Source organism: Scyliorhinus torazame, chromosome 6 (assembly GCF_047496885.1).
Source record: "Scyliorhinus torazame isolate Kashiwa2021f chromosome 6, sScyTor2.1, whole genome shotgun sequence".
In the NCBI taxonomy this organism is placed as follows: domain Eukaryota; kingdom Metazoa; phylum Chordata; class Chondrichthyes; order Carcharhiniformes; family Scyliorhinidae; genus Scyliorhinus; species Scyliorhinus torazame.
Window position 1 is genome coordinate 215,013,840 of NC_092712.1, and position 19,899 is coordinate 215,033,738.

Genomic DNA, 19,899 nt, shown 5'->3' on the forward strand with positions numbered 1-19,899 from the left:
TGACACCCCCGCACGCTTTGGACAGAGCACAAAGGCAGCTTCTGTAGGTGTAACATTGACTTTAACAACCAAAGGAGTTCATGCACGTGCCCTAGCCCCTAAAACTCATCTGTTCTCTGCACCCGTGCCAACTTACTCAGTGTCTAATTGTTTGGCCTTACGGGCCCTTTGACTACGTCTACGTGGTTCCCCAGACGGTACAGCAGAACTGGAGGTGGACTCCTGTGATTCCTGCCCTCTGACACTGGATCCCTTTGGCGGCCGTTTCCTGGGGCGTCCTGGCCTAGATGGGCCAGGTTGCGGCCCGGGCGACTGGGATGGCGAGCTGCCAGCCTGTCCTGCCCGTTGCCCACCCGATGCACCTGGGACGGAAGGGGGGGAGTCCGAGGTGTTGCGGTGTTCCGGGACCTTCCCTACAGGGGGAGCCGGGACGGACCACATCACCTCCTCCTCCCTCGGGGTGCCCGATGGCCCCCAGGCCTCTACATGGGTGGGGGATGCGAACGGACTGGCCATCCGACGCTCCCCCGACATCTGGCACTGCCAGTCCTGGAAGCCCGTGATGGTATCGACAGGGGTCTGCAGGTTTGCAGCCATGGAGCCCAGGGGGTTGGCAAACCCTGTCTGTGACAGTGCGACGCCGGCTCGCACATGGCTACTGGCGCGGATGCCCTCAGCGATGGCCTGCAGAGACTGGGCCATGGCCTGCAGAGACTGGGCCATGGCCTGCTGAGACTGGGCTATGGTGTTGAGCGCCTCTGCCATCTGGCGCTGGCAATGGCTCATGGCCTCCTGTGAGAGGGCAGCCATGTCCTGGGCCACAGACGCCGCCTGCACGGAAAGCCCCAGGCCTCGCAAACCGTTCCCCATGTCTGACACCGTCGCACCCATTGCCTCCACCGCGGACGCCACCCGTGCGGTGTCGGCCTGGGTGGCACGTATGACCGGCACCACTTCCAGCTCCTGGACGCAGGTGGACTCCTCCACCTGCGACTGCAGCCGCCGCAAGCCGCCCGTCACCCTCTTCGCTCGTCTCCGGGTCGGTGGTTGCATTGGATCTATGTGTGGGTGTGGTAACTCCAGGAACCCGGGATCCATCTGGGCGGCAGATGTTCGCTTGGGCTGGGCTGCCCTCCGACCGCCCGGCCCCTCTGCTGCTCCTACCTCCACCTGCTGTACCGGGACGGCTGTGTTGTGCACACCAGTGAGTGTACCAGATGCCTCATCACTAAAGTGCCCAACCGAGGTGGAGGGTGTTGGTGACAGCAGTGGCGTTGTGTCGTGCTCTTCGTCCCACTCTGAGTCCATGGCACTTTGGGGTGGGGGTTCGTCTCCACCCATCCACTCTGAGTCACTGTCCGGTATTTCGTCTTCCTGGGTAGTGCTGTCCCGGGTAGGGGTGTCCTGGGTAGGGGTGCCCTGGGTAGTGGTGTCCTGGGTAGTGGTGTCCTGGGTAGTGGTGTCCTGGCTCGGATGTGACGGGGGCCTGTGGCTGTCCCCCTCGTCGCTGGGTGGTCGCTCCCGCAAGTGACGGGGGTGTCGTCTCCCTGTTGCTCCAGGTCTCTCCGTCTCCCGTGGTGTGCGAGGGGCATCCTGCGGGCGTCGCATGCTGGAGGGTCCGGGTCTCTCCGTCTCCCGTGGCCTCCGAGGGGCATCCTGCGGGCGTCGCATGCTGGAGGGCCCGGGTCTCTCTGTCTCCCATGGCCTCCGAGGGGCATCCTGCGGGCGTCGCATGCTGGAGGGCCCGGGTCTCTCTGTCTCCCATGGCCTCCGAGGGGCATCCTGCGGGCGTCGCATGCTGGAGGGTCCGGGTCTCTCCGTCTCCCGTGGCCTCCGAGGGGCATCCTGCGGGCGGTCTGCATCTGCGGGGATGGGTGCCTGGACGTTTGCTCCTGCGATACACAATGAAGCATGCATGGTTAGACACTCAGGCAGTGATCAGGTGATATGGGGGAGGGGGATATAGGGGAGGGGGGATATGGGGACGGGCTGTCGGTGGCTCACTTGCTAGTACGCCCCCGACCTCTGCATCAGCAACCTCCCGGTCCTCAGGTCTGCCAGCCAGTTCCAGGGCCCTTTCCTCGAGTTCGGTCAGTGGCCTCTCATCAGCGGGGCCTCCTCCAGCCCTCACATGCTCCCTATTGTTGTGTGCGCGCTTCTCCTGTGGGGGGGGGGGGGGGGGCGGTGGTGGCAGGGGTAAAAGGCAACACTGTTAGGCAGGTATATGAATGCATGCCATCGGTTGCGCGTGCATTGCAGAGGTTAAGGTTAGGGCTGGATTCACTTGGGGATATGGGGGAGGGGGGATATGGGGGAGGGGGGATATGGGGGAGGGGGGATATGGAGGAGGGGGGATATGGGGAGGGGGGAGATATGGGGGAGGGGGAATAGGGGGGATATGGGGGAGGGGAGATATGGGGGAGGGGGGATATTGGGGAGGGGGGATATTGGGGAGGGGGGATATGGGGAGGGGGGATATGGGGGAGGGGGATGTGGGGGAGGGGGGATATGGGGAGGGGGGATATGGGGGATATGGGGGAGGGGGGATATGGGGGAGGGGGGATATGGGGGAGGGGGGATATGGGGGAGGGGGGATATGGGGGAGGGGGGATGTGGGGGAGGGGGGATATGGGGGAGGGGGATATGGGGAAGGGGGGATATGGGGGAGGGGGGATATGGGGGATATGGGGCAGGGGGATATGGGGAGGCTCACCCTGCCTGCTCTGACGAGGTCGTTCACCTTCTTGTGGCACTGGGTGCCTGTCCGTGGTGTCAGGGCCGCAGCGGTGACGGCCTCTGCCACTTCCCTCCATAGACGCCGGCTGTGGCGTGGGGCAACTCTGCGGCCGTGCCCGGGATACAGGGTGTCCCTCCTCTGCTCCACTGCATCCAGGAGCGCCTCCACATCCCGTGACTCGAACCTCGGGGCTGAGCGGCGGCCAGCCATCCAGTCGGTTGTTCCGGTCGGTTGTTCCGGTTGGGTGGGGGGGGAGCAGCGCGGCCTTATGAGCCGTCACGCCGTGCGGCGCGTATGACGCACTAGCTGCTAGCCCATTTCGGCCCGGAGACTTTCGACCCATTTTTCCGACGTGACGCAAGTCGGATTTGCGCCGATCGGCGGACTTTGCGCCGATAACGGAGAATTTTGCCCAAGATGTTTGGCAGGCAGAAAATCAAATTATCAAACTGTTTTCAATCTCTCATCTCATCATTTTACATCATTTAACTATTTCCATTGAAATTGATTTTACTTTCTTTGGTGTTGAATCACGTATGCACTTGAATAGGAAGAAGAATTTACCAACAGCTGAAAACGTGTTGATGTGTTCTGAGACAATTGCAAATGTGACTCTAAAACAACTTGTGTGTACATTAATCTTGTGTATGAGTAATTAGTCCGAATTTGGGGGAATCTAAACAGAAACTTTCTCAAAGGTGGGAGAAGTTGCCTTCCAGCCAATATGGTCCAAAAAAACTTTCAAAATAAGGGTTGGGAGGCTAGCATTATATCAATCAGCTTAAAATCCAAACCCAGCGTCAAAAACACTGCCTGGAACATTCCAACTAGTTTTTACTCGTTACCCAGTGAGATCGCACAAGTGGAAGTTTTTGGTGCCTCTGACGTAATTCATGTCAAGTCCCTAAACTATCACAGTTGCCTCTTATGGCATTTGTGAAAGCAGAGGCATTCTGATCAAAAATTCCTAGATTCTTCAACCCTCCAGTTTTTCAGTTACTACACCATTTGAAAGTATTTTTAAAATGTGTGGAGAATAATCAGTCAACATGTAAAAGCCGGCCTTTGTTCTTTATAAATGCTGATTCACATACCAAGGCCAGGATTCTCCGAGCCCGCGGCGGCACGGAGAATCGGAGTTGACGCCGAGACGACCCGTGACACCGGTCCGATGCCGGGACGGGATTCTCCGGTGACCGGAGAATCGCCGACAGCCGCGCGCGCGCAGTTGATGCGCACCGGTCGGGGACGGTTGAAAGAGGCCCCTACGGCGATTCTCCGCGGTCGACCGGCCGAGTTCCCACCGGCGTGGTTCTAACATGGTTCCACCTGGCGGGAACTCGGACCCGCGGCCGCGATGGCCATCCTGGTGGGGGGGCAAGGGGATCAGACTGCTAGGGGGGCCTCCACGATGGGCAGGCCCGTGATCAGGGGCCACCGATCGGTGGGCGCGGGCGATCCGGGGGGGCCTACCCTCTTCCGCGCCCGCCCGCTGTGTGGCTCCGCCATGTTGCGCGGGCCAGGTGCAGAAGCAGCCGCCATCTATATGCGCGTCCCGCGGCCGGCAGTGCTGAGCCGCGTATCGGCGCTGGCGCTAGGTGCAGCACTCTAGCGCCGTGCTGGCCCCCTGTGGGCCATGGAATTGCCAGGCCAGGAGGCCTGTTGACACCGGCGTGAAACACTCAGGTGTTTAATCCGGCGTCAACACTTAGCGGCGATTTGAGAGAATCCCGGCCCATGTATTTCCAATACTTTTTATTTTTATTTTCAGATTTCCAGCATTTGCAGTTTTTCCTTTTTGTTTTAAAAATATTCTATTTGCATGTTACATTTCTTACAATTCCCGGAGTGATCAAGAACTTTTAAAAAGAGATTTGTACTTCCAGTTACTAGCTGAAACAATGACACAGCAAGATTTCACTTTTTAAAACTTTTGTTGTAACAAACAACAAAGAAACACTTGGCGAGCCACTATTTTTTTGTAGACATCTTATACGTTAAACTACAGAAAGTGATGTTTCCCTTATATATTTACCACCGATCACACTCCATGATACTACAGGCCTTTTAGCAAACAGCCCACAGTTGCTTCCAATGGGTTTCTGTGTGCCCACTGCATCAAGTGGTAACTTGTGACTGGCTCCAGGCTCTTTCTTCACCTTTGGAGAATCCCTTAAATCTACCACCAGGAGTAAAGCCTGCTCCGGTGATTCTTCTTTCCCCCAGCCAACCAGGATGAAACTCCGGGAATCTTTAGATGGTTGCAGGATGCATCGCTTTGACAGAGTGCACACTCCTGCCACATCTGGTTGTGGTAGTTCACAAAGTCAAGCATCCTTTTTCCTCTGCTAACCATGCAGGACCTCTACTGTCTGTGATATTCAATGATTTATAGAGAATCCTGTATCCTGATCTGAAAAATGGCTTCCTCTGCTCCCTTCCTCAATGAAACACATTACGTCCAGGTATAAATGCCAATTAACTATCTTTGATCTCAACTCCTTTTCATCATAGAAGTTAATGGAAAATTTAAAGCACAGCTGTTTATAACTCAATTCCAACAACACCTTTCTGGGACTTTGGGATTGTCTACTCATGGTAAGCTCAGAGACTGTTTGCATTGTCTCCAAGCGTAAACATCTTGCCTTCCTTCTCAGTAAAACAATTTAAGCCTTCCTTTGATCTCTAGCAATCAAACCAACAAGCTCACTGTTTGGAAGACTGCACAACAGGTCACATGACCCCCTACATTTCCTTAAATTTAAAGCTACAGTCGCAAAATGTAATAATATTATAAACCTCATTCTTGTAGCACACATTGTTGATCTGGTTTGTATTTAAGGCTGGATATTATTTTCAGCTGTTTCTTCAAGGATTCCACACATTTCTTTCTGCCAAAGTTACAACAGGGGATCACAAGAAATTCCAGAGAATTTCTGCGGCAACATGTTCAACATATGTTTTTGAAAATTGTCAGTTTGCAAAACCTTTTTTTGAAATCTCTTTAATTACTTTTAAACGATTAAGTAGAGTAATTTAGCAAATCCATCCTTGGCCAACATCTGCTTTCCAAAATGCATTAAAAAAAGTCCAGAACACCAGACAGAATTATTGAAATTAACGGACTCTATCATAAATAAAAGACCACAAGATCAAGTTTGAAGTAATCACTTCCATTGGGCAGGAGGCATTTTTTTTAGTTAAACCTCATCTGAACTCTGATGGCTGAGCTAGAGAGATTATTTAGAAATTATTTTGATTAAGAAACGCAACTCATTGATGACAGGAGGCACAGCACGTTCATTATTTTCTATTATTATACAACGACACATTAAGAACATAAGAACTAGGAGCAGGAGTAGGCCATCTGGCCCCTCAAGCCTGCTCCGCCATTCAATAAGATCATGGCTGATCGTTTGTGGACTCAGCTCCACTATCCGCCCGAACACCATAACCCTTTATTCTTCAAAAAACTATCTATCTTTATCTTGAAAACATTTAATGAAGGAACCTCAACTGCTTCACTGGGCAGGGAATTCCATAGATTCACAACCTTTTGGGTGAAGAGGTTCCTCCTAAACTCAATCCTAAATCTATTTCCCCTTATTTTGAGGCTATGCCCCCCTAGTTCTGCTTTCACCCGCCAGTGGAAACAACCTCCCGCATCTATCCTATCTATACCCTTCAAAATTTTATATGTTTCTATAAGATCCCCCCTCATCCTTCGAAATTCCAACGCGTACAGTCCCAGTCTACTCAACCTCTCCTCGTAATCCAACCCCTTCAGCTCTGGGATTAACCTAGTGAATCTCCTCTGCACACCCTCCAGTGCCAGTACGTCTTTTCTCAGAGAAGGAGACCAAAACTGAACATAATACTTCAGGTGTGGCCTCATTAACACTCACAGTTGCAGCATAACCTCCCGAGTCTTAAACTCCATCCCTCTAGCAATGAAGGACAAAACTCCATTCGCCATCTTAATCACCTGTTGTACCTGTAAACCAACTTTTAGCGACTCATGCACCAGCACACCCAGGTCTCTCTGCACAGCAGCATGTTTTAATATTTTATCATTTAAATAATAATCCCTTTTGCTGTTATTCCTACCAAAATGGATAACCTCACATTTGTCAACATTGTATTCCATCTGCCAGACCCTAGCCCATTCACTTAACCTATCCAAATCCCTCTGCAGACTTCCAGTATCCTCTGCACTTTTTGCTTTACCACTCGGGGCTGGTTTAGCACAGGGCTAAATCGCTGGCTTTGAAAGCAGACCAAGGCAGGCCAGCACGGTTCAATTCCAGTACCAGCCTCCCCGAACAGGCGCCGGAATGTGGTGACTAGCGGCTTTTCACAGTAACTTCATTTGAAGCCTACTTGTGACAATAAGCGATTTTCATTTCATTTCATTTTTCATCTTAGTGTCGTCTGCAAACTTGGACACATTGCACTTGGTCCCCGACTCTAAATCATCTATGTAAATTGTGAACAGTTGTGGGCCCAACACTGATCCCTGAGGGTCACCACTAGCTACTGATTGCCAACCAGAGAAACACCCATTGATCCCCACTATTTGCTTTCTATTAATTAACCAATCCTCTATCCATGCTACTACTTTATCCTTAACATCACGCATCATTATCTTATGCAGCAACCTTTTGTGTGGCACCTTGTCAAAAGCTTTCTGGAAATCCAGATATACCACATCCACCATTGGCTCCCCGTTGTCTACCGCACTGGTAATGTCCTCAAATCCAGATGCCGTGCTATTTCTTCCTGTTGATAGATTCCAGCATCTTACCTACTACAGAAGTTAAGCTAACTGGCCTATAATTACCCGCTTTCTGCCCACCTCCTTTTTTAAACAGTGGTGTCACGTTTGCTAATTTCCAATTCGCCGGGACCACTCTAGAGTCTGGTGAATTTTGGTAAATTATCACGAGTGCATTTGCAATTTCCCCAGCCATCTCTTTTAGTACCCTGGGATGCATTCCATCAGGGCCAAGAGACTTGTCTACCTTTAGCCCCATTAGCTTGCCCATCACTACCTCCTTAGTGATAACAATCGTCTCAAGGTCCTCACCTGTCATAGCCTCATTTCCATCAGTCACTGGCATGTTATTTGTGTCTTCCACTGTGAAGACCGACCCAAAAAACCTGTTCAGTTTCTCAGCCATTTCCTCATCTCTCATTATTAAATCTCCCTTCTCATCCTCTAAAGGACCAATATTTACCTGAGCCACTCTTTTTTTGTTTTATATATTGGTAGAAACTTTTACTATCTGTTTTTATATTCTGAGCAAGTTTACTCTCATAATCTATCTTACTCTTCTTTCTAGCTTTTTTAGTAGCTTTCTGTTGCCTCCTAAATATTTCCCAATCCTCTAGATTCCCACTAATCTTTGCCACTTTGTATGCTTTTTCCTTCAATTTGATACTCTCCCTTATTTCCTTAGATATCCACGGTCGATTTTCCCTCTTTCTACCATCCTTCCTTTTTGTTGGTATAAACCTTTGCTGAGCACTGTGAAAAATCGCTTGGAACGTTCTCCACTGTTCCTCAACTGTTTCACCATAAAGTCTTTGCTCCCAGTCTACCTTAGCCAGCTCTTCTCTCATCCCATTATAATCTCCTTTGTTTAAGCACAAAACATTAGTGTTTGATTTTACCTTCTCACCCTCCATCTGTATTTTAAATTCCATCATATTGTGATTGCTCCTTCCGAGAGGATCCCTAACTATGAGATCATTAATTAATCCTGTCTCATTCCACAGGACCAGATCTAGGATCATATTGTATGGATTGAACTAAATGAATCTACACTAACTGTTTCCTGATATATTCATTAGCTGTGAGTAAAGCAGCTTAAGGATTTGTATCAAGTCTTGTCTCATCAAATCTACCTTTGGAGAGATTGAAGAAACACCAAAGCAAAAACCATGAACAACTAATTCTAGTCATAAGCAGATACCATTGTTACCTACTTAATTACACTGCCGTATAAAGCAATGAAAGTAACTTCCAGAAAGGCTAAATTACTCACACTTGCAAGAGCTGCTGATGCCACTGAAATGAGAAGATAGCTCGGGAAGACTTAAATTTATAACAAACATTTGCCATGTTAGAATGACTTGAATTTACATTTGAATAGTCAGATGATGGAAAACTCAATGTTAAAGTCACAAAAATCACAGAGACTTACAGGCATCAATACTGCAGAAGATACTGGCATTGCTGAATTGGGAAGGTTGCCAGGCATGGACCCTGGCATGGGCTGCCTTTGTCTGTTGTGGAGATGCAGTAATGACGATAGAGACCCTGGGACAGGCCTGAGGGAATAAAAAGAGATAAAGGACATCAGAAAACAATTTTACATGTCAGGCTGGCAAGTGGAAAACATAAAATATTTTAACGAAAAGCACAGTGGCCTTAATATTCACCCTTTCACAATGATGGCAGGGGATTAACGACTTAAATATGTGACATGGATTTTGGGCACATTGCACAGGCGCCCCACCAGCATCATGGCTCCTGAGTGTCCTACTGATGGTTTGTTCCGTTTCCTGTGCAGCAGTGTGACAAATTGGCAGTTTGGCTCACAACCCAGAGGGCAGGGAGATGCCACAATCAGCCAGGAGAGGCTGAAGAGTCCCTTGATGAGCCAGAGAACGTACTCCTGCTCATTCCTGCCTCGCTTTCTTTTTTTTACATTTTTTATGCCTCTCTTTCACTGCTGGGTTTTGCAGCAGCAATTAATTTGAAATTGGGCTTCCAATTATATTGTGTGGGCCCTAATTAAACATATCAATTAAGGTTTGATGGCCTTTCATCAGAAATGGGTCCTCCACCTGAAATGTCAACTCTGTTTTTCTCTCCACAGATGCTGCCATATCTGTGATACATCCATTTTCTGTTTCGATTTCAGATTTCCAGCATCCACAGTATTTTGCTTTCGCACTAACATTGCCATGGGCAGGAATCGAGTGGTAAGCACACCGTTTCTATTTTAACTCCTGCTTTCAGTCATCTTTTGCTGGATAGAATAAAATTTCCTAATTTATGTTGGCTTTGTAACAATACCCTAAACTGCAATGTATACCACGAATAAATCTGTTAAATCTAACTGAAGAACAGTTAGAAAACTATGAAAAATCAAACCTTTTATTCATCACATCAAAGGTACATATCGCAATATAACATTGCCTTTCAAATACCATGGGCAACTTGAGCACCTGCTTCATTCCAGCACTGTACATTTTATAAGGCTTGAATTAAGCTTTAAATAAAATGAAGCTAAGATTTAAAACTGGAAGTTGTGAGTAAATCAAAGAAGGTGGACCTTTTATTTGATTATTTATTTGCAAATATCTCTCTCTCGCTCTCTCTCTCTCTCTCTCATACCTGCACACAATTCTAGTGCGGGGCTTGTTTAATCTTGATCTTGATCTCATTTCAGCCTTCTTGACAACTTTTTTTCTGCCTGTCCTGAGGATGTTGGGTGCGATAATAATAATAATCTTTGATTGTCACAAGTATGAAGTTACTGTGAAAAGCCCCTAGTCGCCACATTCCAGCGCCTGTTCAACCTAACCAAAATAAAATGTAGAATCCATTCTGGGCGGGATTAGCGAGGTTATTCCCAGCACTTATAGTGCCAGCAACGACCCCACTAATGTCTTGTGTTTGTGGCCCGGCGGGGAGGGTCCCCAAGGCCGCAGTTAGCTTCATTTCCTGCTTTGAGGAGCTCTGAAAGAGATCAGGGACGCCATTTTTAAATGCCTGACTCTGATCCACTCTCTGACCTTGACTGAAAATTCAGCTTAATTCCTTAACATCAAAGTCGTCTTCTATAAGTTGTTATCAAGGTTCACACGTGGATAATTGATAGTTGAATGAACATAGAACATACAGTGCAGAAGGAGGCCATTTGGCCCATCGCGTCTGCACCGACCCACTGAAGCCCTCACTTTCACCCTATCCCCGTAACAAAATAACCCCTCCTACCTTTTTTTGCTCATGAAGGACAATTTATCATGGCCAATCCACCTAACCTGCACACCTTTGGACTGTGGGAGGAAACCAGAGCACCCAGAGGAACCCCACGCAGACACAGGGAGAACGTGCAGACTCCGCACAGACAGTGACCCAGTGGGGAATCGAACCTGGGACCCTGGCGCTGTGAAGCCAAAGTGCTATCCACTTGTGCTACCATGCTGCCCTAGAAGATCTAGAGAGTAACCACTGCCATTACAACTGAAACTCAGTGAGGAAGTCAACACACCAAGGTAGGGAATGAAATTGAAGAGAAAAAGTGAGCAAAAAAAAAGTCTTTATGCACAGCATGCTTCATCTGCACATAAAAATGTAATGCCAAAATATTTACAATTATTACTTTTCCTTTTAAAAAAAAGTTTCTTATTTCCATTCATTAAGGTTTCAATTTTATTAGTTGATCTTTTTTCCTCCAAACTTTCTTTGTCCTTCTCGCCAAGAGATGACTCATCTTGGGGAGAGGGTCTAATAGGGAATGTGTCATTTCTTGTTTGCAGTTCTGGAGTAAGTTTTAGTGACCTGAGCAGTTTCCATGCAACTTCCAGTTTAGGTCAAATTTTATAAAGAGATTTCCCCTCCACCCATCTCCACCTTAGATAAAGAAAAATAAATTCTCCTTTGTGTCAAGCAGAGCCAGTGGCTCCGAGTGAGGGCCTTTCCAACTATTAAGAGACAAGTAAAACATACCCGCAGTGACTCATGCATTGAATTCTTTGTGGAAAAACATTCTGGATTACAAGTCAGAGATCATGAAGGTGCGATTCCCCCTGTGAGTTACAGCATAGTTGCCCAATTTCCACATTTGGAATGAATAGCTCCTGCTTCGGATTCCTCAAATCTGTTCATATAGAGGTTTCTCAAACACCCTTGATTTCTTCACTGATTTACCTCTTTTGTGGGGGAACTCCCGACTCAGCTTTGAATCCCTGAGAAGCAGCAGAAACGGTAGCAAATTCCCATCCTCTCACATGAGGTATGCCCCAACTTCAGATTCTGGAAATCCTCCAGCTGATCTTTACTGTGTTACAAGACCCTGGGTTAGTGCGCGGTCAATTCCAGCTCCACAGACCCCAGAATCCCAACACAAGTGAATTAACCAATCCACAGACCCCAGAATCCCAACACAAGTGAATTAACCAATAATTTCTATAAAGTTTCTGAGATCTTTGGCCCTTGACTGCTGTAATGACTTACATGCACCAGATTTGTACGTGAAACAGCACAATTGTTTATTTATCTATAAGAAAAATAGAGATCCACCACGCAATAATTATAATAGAATGATGGTCAGCCAATCTACTACACTGAGTGCTGAATTTGGTGCATTTGAATGCTATAGTAAGAGTTTGGTGACCGAGGGAGTTAGATGAGGAGGGAGTAAGGTGCTCCTTTCATTTTGTTTCCGACATTTCCGCAAAGAGCGCGAAGAGAGCCAGGAGTTTACAGAAAGTGTAGCTGACTGGGAGCAGAGTCGGAGGGCGGAGATCTAGTTAGTCCACAGAGCAGCTATATTCTGTAAGGTAAAAGGGGATGGAGGCTAGGCCAGTTGCATGCTCCTCCTGTAGGATGTGGGTGGTGAGGGATACCACTGGTGTCCCCGCTGACTATACCTGCGGGAAGTGCACCCTACTTCAGCTCCTCAAAGACCGTGTTAGGGAACTGGAGCTGAAGCTGGATGAACTTCGGATCATCCGGGAGGCAGAGGGGGTGATTGTAAAGAGTTACAGGGAGGTAACCACACCCAAGGTACAGGACAAGAATAGCTGGGTTACAGTCAGGGGGAAAAAAACAAACAGGCAGACAGTGCAGGGATCCCTCGTGGCCGTTCCCCTTCAAAACAAGTATACCGTTTTGGATGCTGTTGGGGGGGGATGACCTACCGGGGGAAGGCCCTAGCGGCCAGGTCTCTGGCACTGAGTCTGGCTCTGGGGCTCAGAAGGGAAGGGGGGAGAATAGAAAAGCAATAGTTGTAGAAGATTCAATGATTAGGGGAATAGATAGGAGATTCTGTGGTCGCGAGCGAGACTCCCGGAAGGTATGTTGCCTCCCGGGTGCCAGGGCCAGGGATGTCTCGGATCGGGTCTTCAGGATCCTTAAGGGGGAGGGTGAGCAGCCAGAAGTCGTGGTGCACATTGGTACCAACGACATAGGTAGGAAAAGGGGTGTGGAGGTAATAAACAAGTTTAGGGAGTTAGACTGGAAGTTAAAAGCCAGGACAGACAGAGTTGTCATCTCTGGTTTGTTGCCGGTGCCACGTGATAGCGAGGCTAAGAATAGGGAGAGAGTGCAGTTGAACACGTGGCTGCAGGAATGGTGTAGGAGGGAGGGCTCCAGGTATTTGGATAATTGGAGCGCATTCTGGGGAAGGTGGGACCTGTACAAGCAGGACGGGTTGCATCTGAACCAGAGGGGCACCAATATCCTGGGAGGGAGGTTTTCTAGTACTCTTCGGGAGGGTTTAAACTAATTTGGCAGGGGAATGGGAACCGGATTTGTAGTCCAGCAACTAAGGTAGCCGATATTCAGGACGCCAAAGCGTGTAGTGAGGCAGTGGGAAGGGAACACTGACAAAGGAGAGTACTTGCAGGCACGGAGATGGGTTGAAGTGTGTATACTTCAATGCAAGAAGCATCAGGAATAAGGTGGGTGAACTTAAGGCATGGATCGGTACTTGGGACTACGATGTGGTGGTCATCACGGAAACTTGGATAGGAGAGGGGCAGAAATGGTTGTTGGAGGTCCCTGGTTATAGATATTTCAATAAGATTAGGGAGGGTGGTAAAAGAGGTGGGGGGTGGCATTATTAATTAGAGATAGTATAACAGCTGCAGAAAGGCAGTTCGAGGAGTATCACCCTATTGAGGTAGTATGGGTTGAAGTCAGAAATAGGAAAGGAGCAGTCACCTTGTTAGGAGTTTTCTATAGGCCCCCCAATAGTAGCAGAGATGTGGAGGAACAGATTGGGAAACAGATTTTGGAAAGGTGCAGAAGTCATAGGGTAGTAGTCATGGGCGACTTTAACTTCCCAAATATTGAGTGGAAACTCTTTAGATCAAATAGTTTGGATGGGGTGGTGTTTGTGCAGTGTGTCCAGGAAGCTTTTCTTTTGTTTTTTAAATAATATTTTATTGAAAATTTTTGGTCAACCAACACAGTACATTGTGCATCCTTTACACAACATTGTAACAATACAGATAATGACCTTTTTTAAATTTAAACAAAAACAACAAATAAATAAATATTAAATAACAAAAAATAAAAACTAGCCCTAATTGGCAACTGCCTTGTCTCAGGCCACACCCCCCCCCCATCCCCCCCCATCCCTCCCCCCCCCCCCCCCCTCTCAAGTCCTGGGCCGCTGCTGCTGCCTTCTTTGTTCTCCCCTATCTATCTTTCCGCAAGATATTCGACGAACGGTTGCCACCGCCTAGTAAACCCTTGAGCCGACCCCCTTAGGACGAACTTAATCCGCTCTAACTTTATGAACCCCGCCATATCATTTATCCAGGTCTCCACCCCCGGGGGCTTGGCTTCTTTCCACATTAGCAATATTCTGCGCCGGGCTACTAGGGACGCAAAGGCCAAAACATCGGCCTCTTTCGCCTCCTGCACTCCCGGCTCTTGTGCAACCCCAAATATAGCCAACCCCCAGCTTGGTTCGACCCGGACTCCTACTACTTTCGAAAGCACCTTTGTCACCCCCATCCAAAACCCCTGTAGTGCCGGGCATGACCAAAACATATGGGTATGATTCGCTGGGCTTCTCGAGCACCTCGCACACCTATCCTCCACCCCAAAAAATTTACTGAGCCGTGTTCCAGTCATATGTGCCCTGTGTAATACCTTAAACTGAATCAGGCTTAGCCTGGCGCACGAGGACGACGAGTTTACCCTGTTTAGGGCATCAGCCCACATCCCCTCCTCAATCTCCTCCCCTAGCTCTTCTTCCCATTTCCCTTTTAGTTCGTCCATCATAGTCTCCCCTTCGTCTCTCATTTCCCTATATATATCCGACACCTTACCGTCCCCCACCCATTTCTTTGAGATGACTCTGTCCTGCACCTCTTGTGTCGGGAGCTGCGGGAATTCCCTCACCTGCTGCCTCGCAAAAGCCCTCAATTGCATGTACCTGAATGCATTCCCTTGGGGCAACCCATATTTCTCGGTCAGCGCTCCCAGACTCGCAAACTTCCCATCCACAAATAGATCTTTCAATTGCGTTATACCTGCTCTTTGCCACATTCCATATCCCCCATCCATTCCCCCCGGGGCAAACCTATGGTTGTTTCTTATCGGGGACCCCTCCAGTGCTCCGGTCTTTCCCCTATGTCGTCTCCACTGTCCCCAAATCTTCAGTGTAGCTACCACCACCGGACTCGTGGTATAGTTCCTTGGTGAGAACGGCAATGGGGCTGTCACCATAGCCTGCAGGCTGGTCCCCCTACAGGACGCCCTCTCTAATCTCTTCCACGCCGCTCCTTCCTCCTCTCCCATCCACTTACTCACCATTGAAATATTAGCGGCCCAATAATACTCACTTAGGCTCGGTAGTGCCAGCCCCCCCCTATCCCTACTACGCTGTAAAAATCCCTTCCTCACTCTCGGAGTCTTCCCGGCCCAAACAAAACCCATGATACTCTTTTCTATCCTTTTGAAAAAAGCCTTCGTGATCACCACCGGGAGACACTGAAACACAAAAAGGAATCTCGGGAGGACCACCATCTTAACTGCCTGCACCCTCCCTGCCATTGACAATGCTACCATATCCCATCTCTTGAAATCTTCCTCCATCTGTTCCACCAACCGCGTCAAATTTAGCCTGTGCAATGTGCCCCAATTCTTAGCTATCTGGATCCCCAGGTAACGAAAGTCTCCTGTTACCTTCCTCAACGGTAGGTCTTCTATTTCTCTACTCTGCTCCCCTGGATGCACCACAAACAGCTCACTCTTTCCCATGTTCAATTTATACCCTGAAAAATCCCCAAACTCCCCAAGTATCCGCATTATTTCTGGCATCCCCTCCGCTGGATCCGCCACATATAGTAGCAGATCATCCGCATATAAAGATACCCGGTGTTCTTCTCCTCCCCTAAGTATTCCCCTCCATCCCTTGGAACCTCTCAGCGCTATCGCCAGGGGCTCAATCGCCAGTGCAAACAGTAATGGGGACAGAGGACATCCCTGCCTTGTCCCTCTATGGAGCCGAAAATATGCCGATCCCCGTCCATTCGTGACCACACTCGCCACTGGGGCCCTATACAACAGCTGCACCCATCTAACATACCCCTCTCCGAGCCCAAATCTCCTCAACACCTCCCACAGATAATCCCACTCCACTCTATCAAATGCTTTCTCGGCATCCATCGCCACTACTATCTCCGTTTCACCCTCTGGTGGGGCCATCATCATTACCCCTAACAACCTCCGTATGTTCGTGTTCAGCTGTCTCCCCTTCACAAACCCAGTTTGGTCCTCATGAACCACCCCCGGGACACATTCCTCTATTCTCATTGCCATTACCTTGGCCAAGACCTTGGCATCTACATTGAGGAGGGAGATTGGTCTTTAGGACCCGCATTGTAGCGGATCCTTTTCCTTCTTTAAAAGAAGCGATATCGTTGCTTCTGACATAGTCGGGGGCAGTTGTCCCCTTTCCTTTGCCTCGTTGAAGGTCCTCGTCAGTAGCGGGGCGAGCAAGTCCAAATATTTTCTGTAAAATTCAACTGGGAATCCGTCCGGTCCCGGGGCCTTTCCCGTCTGCATGTTCCTAATTCCTTTCACCACTTCTTCTACCGTGATCTGTGCTCCCAATCCCATCCTTTCCTGCTCTTCCACCTTGGGAATTTCCAGCCGATCCAAAAACTCCATCATTCTCTCCCTCCCATCCGGGGGTTGAGCTTCATACAATTTTTTATAAAATGTCTTAAACACTTCATTCACTCTCTCCGCACCCCGCTCCGTCTCTCCATCTTCGTCTCTCACCCCCCCTATTTCCGTCGCTGCTCCCCTTTTCCTCAATTGGTGTGCCAGCAATCTGCTCGCCTTCTCTCCATATTCATACTGTACACCCTGCGCCTTCCTCCATTGTGCCTCTGCAGTGCCTGTGGTCAGCAAGTCAAATTCCACATGCAGCCTTTGCCTTTCCCTATACAGTCCCTCCTCCGGTGCTTCCGCATACTGTCTGTCCACCCTCAAAAGTTCTTGCAACAACCGCTCCCGTTCCTTACTCTCCTGCTTCCCTTTATGTGTCCTTATTGATATCAGCTCCCCCCTAACCACTGCCTTCAACGCCTCCCAGACCACTCCCACCTGAACCTCCCCATTGTCATTGAGTTCCAAGTACTTTTCAATGCATCCCCTCACCCTTAAGCACACCCCCTCATCCGCCATTAGTCCCATATCCATTCTCCAGGGTGGACGCCCTCTTGTTTCCTCCCCTATCTCCAAGTCTACCCAGTGTGGGGCATGATCCGAAATGGCTATAGCCGTATATTCCGTTCCCCTCACCCTTGGGATTAATGCCCTACCCAACACAAAAATGTCTATGCGTGAATAGACTTTATGGACATAGGAGAAAAACGAGAACTCCTTACTCCTAGGTCTACTGAATCTCCACGGGTCCACCCCTCCCATCTGCTCCATAAAATCCTTAAGCACCTTGGCTGCTGCCGGCCTCCTACCAGTCCTGGACTTCGACCTATCCAGCCTTGGTTCCAACACCGTGTTAAAGTCTCCCCCCATTATCAGCTTTCCGGTCTCTAGGTCTGGGATGCGTCCTAGCATTCGCCTCATAAAATTGGCATCGTCCCAATTCGGGGCATACACGTTTACCAACACCACCATCTCTCCCTGTAATTTGCCACTCACCATCACGTATCTGCCCCCGTTATCCGCCACTATAGTCTTTGCCTCGAACATTACCCGCTTCCCCACTAATATAGCCACCCCCCTGTTTTTCGCATCCAGCCCCGAATGGAACACCTGCCCTACCCATCCTTTGCGCAACCTAACCTGATCTATCAGTTTCAGGTGCGTTTCCTGTAACATGACCACATCTGCTTTAAGTTTCTTAAGGTGTGCGAGTACTCGTGCCCTCTTTATCGGCCCGTTAAGCCCCCTCACGTTCCATGTGATCAGCCGAGTTGGGGGGCTTCCCACCCCCCCCCCTTGCCGGTTAGCCATCATCTTTTTCCAGCTTCTCGCCCAGTTCCCACGCGGCTGTATTTCTCCCAGACGGTGCCCCCCCGCCCATCCTTTCCCGCACCCACTCCCCCCTTTCCCCAGCAGCAGCAACCCAGTAATTCCCCCCTCCCCCCCCCCCCCCACTAGACCCCCCGCTAGCGTAATTACTCCCCCCATGTTGCTCCCAGAAGTCAGCAAACTCTGGCTGACCTCGGCTTCCCCCCGTGATCACGGCTCGCCCCGTGCGGCGCCCCCTCCTTCCTGCTTCTCTATTCCCGCCATAATTATCATAGCGCGGGAACCAAGCCCGCGCCTCTCCCTCGGCCCCGCCTCCCATGGCCAACGCCCCATCTCCTCTCCCTCCCCACCTCCCCCCATCACCACCTGTGGGTGAAAGAAAAGTTACCATACCGCAGGATTAATCATACAATCCCTCTTCGCCCCCCCCCCACTCGTCCCACCATTTTGTCCAAACGTTCATTTTCGTAGTCCAATCGTTCCAATTTTTCTTCTACAATAAAAGTCCACGCTTCATCCGCCGTCTCAAAGTAGTGGTGCCTCCCTTGATATGTGACCCACAGTCTTGCCGGTTGCAGCATTCCAAACTTTATCTTTTTTTTGTGAAGTACCGCTTTGGCCCGATTAAAGCTCGCCCTCCTTCTCGCCACCTCCGCACTCCAATCTTGATAGACGCGGATCACCGCGTTCTCCCATTAACTACACCGAGTTTTCTTCGCCCATCTAAGGACCATTTCTCTATCCTTAAAACGGAGAAATCTCACCACTATGGCTCTGGGAGCTTCTCCTGCTCTCGGTCCTCGCACCATAACTCGGTATGCTCCCTCCACCTCCAACGGACCCGTCGGGGCCTCCACTCCCATTAACGAGTGCAGCATCGTGCTCACATATGCCCCGACGTCCGCCCCCTCCACACCTTCAGGAAGGCCAAGAATCCTCAAGTTGTTCCTCCTTGCGTTATTTTCCAGTGCCTCCAACCTCTCCACAGATCGTTTCTGGTGTGCCTCCTGCATCTCCGACTTCACCACCAGGCCCTGTATGTCGTTTTCATTCTCTGCTGCTTTCGCCTTCACGACCCGAAGCTCCTGCTCCTGGGTCTTTTGTTCCTCTTTCAGCCCTTCAATCGCCTGTAATATCGGGGCCAACAACTCTTTCTTCATTTCCTTTTTTATCTCCTCCACGCAGCGTTTCAAAACCTCTTGTTGTTCAGTGCCCCATATGAAACTGCCACCTTCCGACGCCATCTTGGTTTCTGCTTGCCTTCCTTGCCGTTGTTCCAAAGGATCCGCTGCAATCCGGCCACTTTCCTCTCCTTTTTCCATCCGTGTCCAGGGGGAACACCCTTCTGGTTTACCGCACGGTGTTTTCAGCCGTTAAAATTGCCGTTGGGGCTCCTATCAAGAGCCCAAAAGTCCGTTTCACAGGGAGCTGCCGAAACGTGCGACTCAGCTGGTCATCGCCGCACCCGGAACCAGGAAGCTTTTCTAACACAGTATGTAGATTGTCCGACCAGAGGAGGGGCAATATTGGATTTAGTACTTGGTAATGAACCAGGGCAAGTGATAGATTTGTTAGTGGGGGAGCATTTTGGAGATAGTGACCACAATTCTGTGACTTTCACTTTAGTAATGGAGAGGGATAGGTACGTGCAACAGGGCAAAGTTTACAATTGGGGGAAGGGTAAATACGATGTTGTCAGACAAGAATTGAAGTGCATAAGTTGGGAACATAGGCTGGCAGGGAAGGACACAAGTGAAATGTGGAACTTGTTCAAGGAACAGGTGCTACGTGTCCTTGATATGTATATCCCTGTCAGACAGGGAAGAGATGGTCGAGTGAGGGAACCATGGTTGACAAGAGAGGTTGAATGCCTTGTTAAGAGGAAAAAGGAGACTTATGTAAGGCT

The 19,899-nt window shown here is 49.4% G+C and overlaps 1 protein-coding gene across 3 annotated transcripts in view; it reads right to left on the bottom strand.

Moving 5' to 3' along the window:
- creb5b (cAMP responsive element binding protein 5b) overlaps nucleotides 1–19,899 on the bottom strand; it is a 645,202-nt gene that overhangs the window by 211,715 nt on the left and 413,588 nt on the right. For all 3 annotated transcript variants that reach the window (XM_072509394.1, XM_072509393.1, XM_072509395.1), the window contains exon 8: nucleotides 8,944–9,070. In XM_072509394.1, coding sequence (XP_072365495.1) covers nucleotides 8,944–9,070 — 127 coding nt within the window. The remainder of the gene's footprint in view (nucleotides 1–8,943; nucleotides 9,071–19,899) is intronic.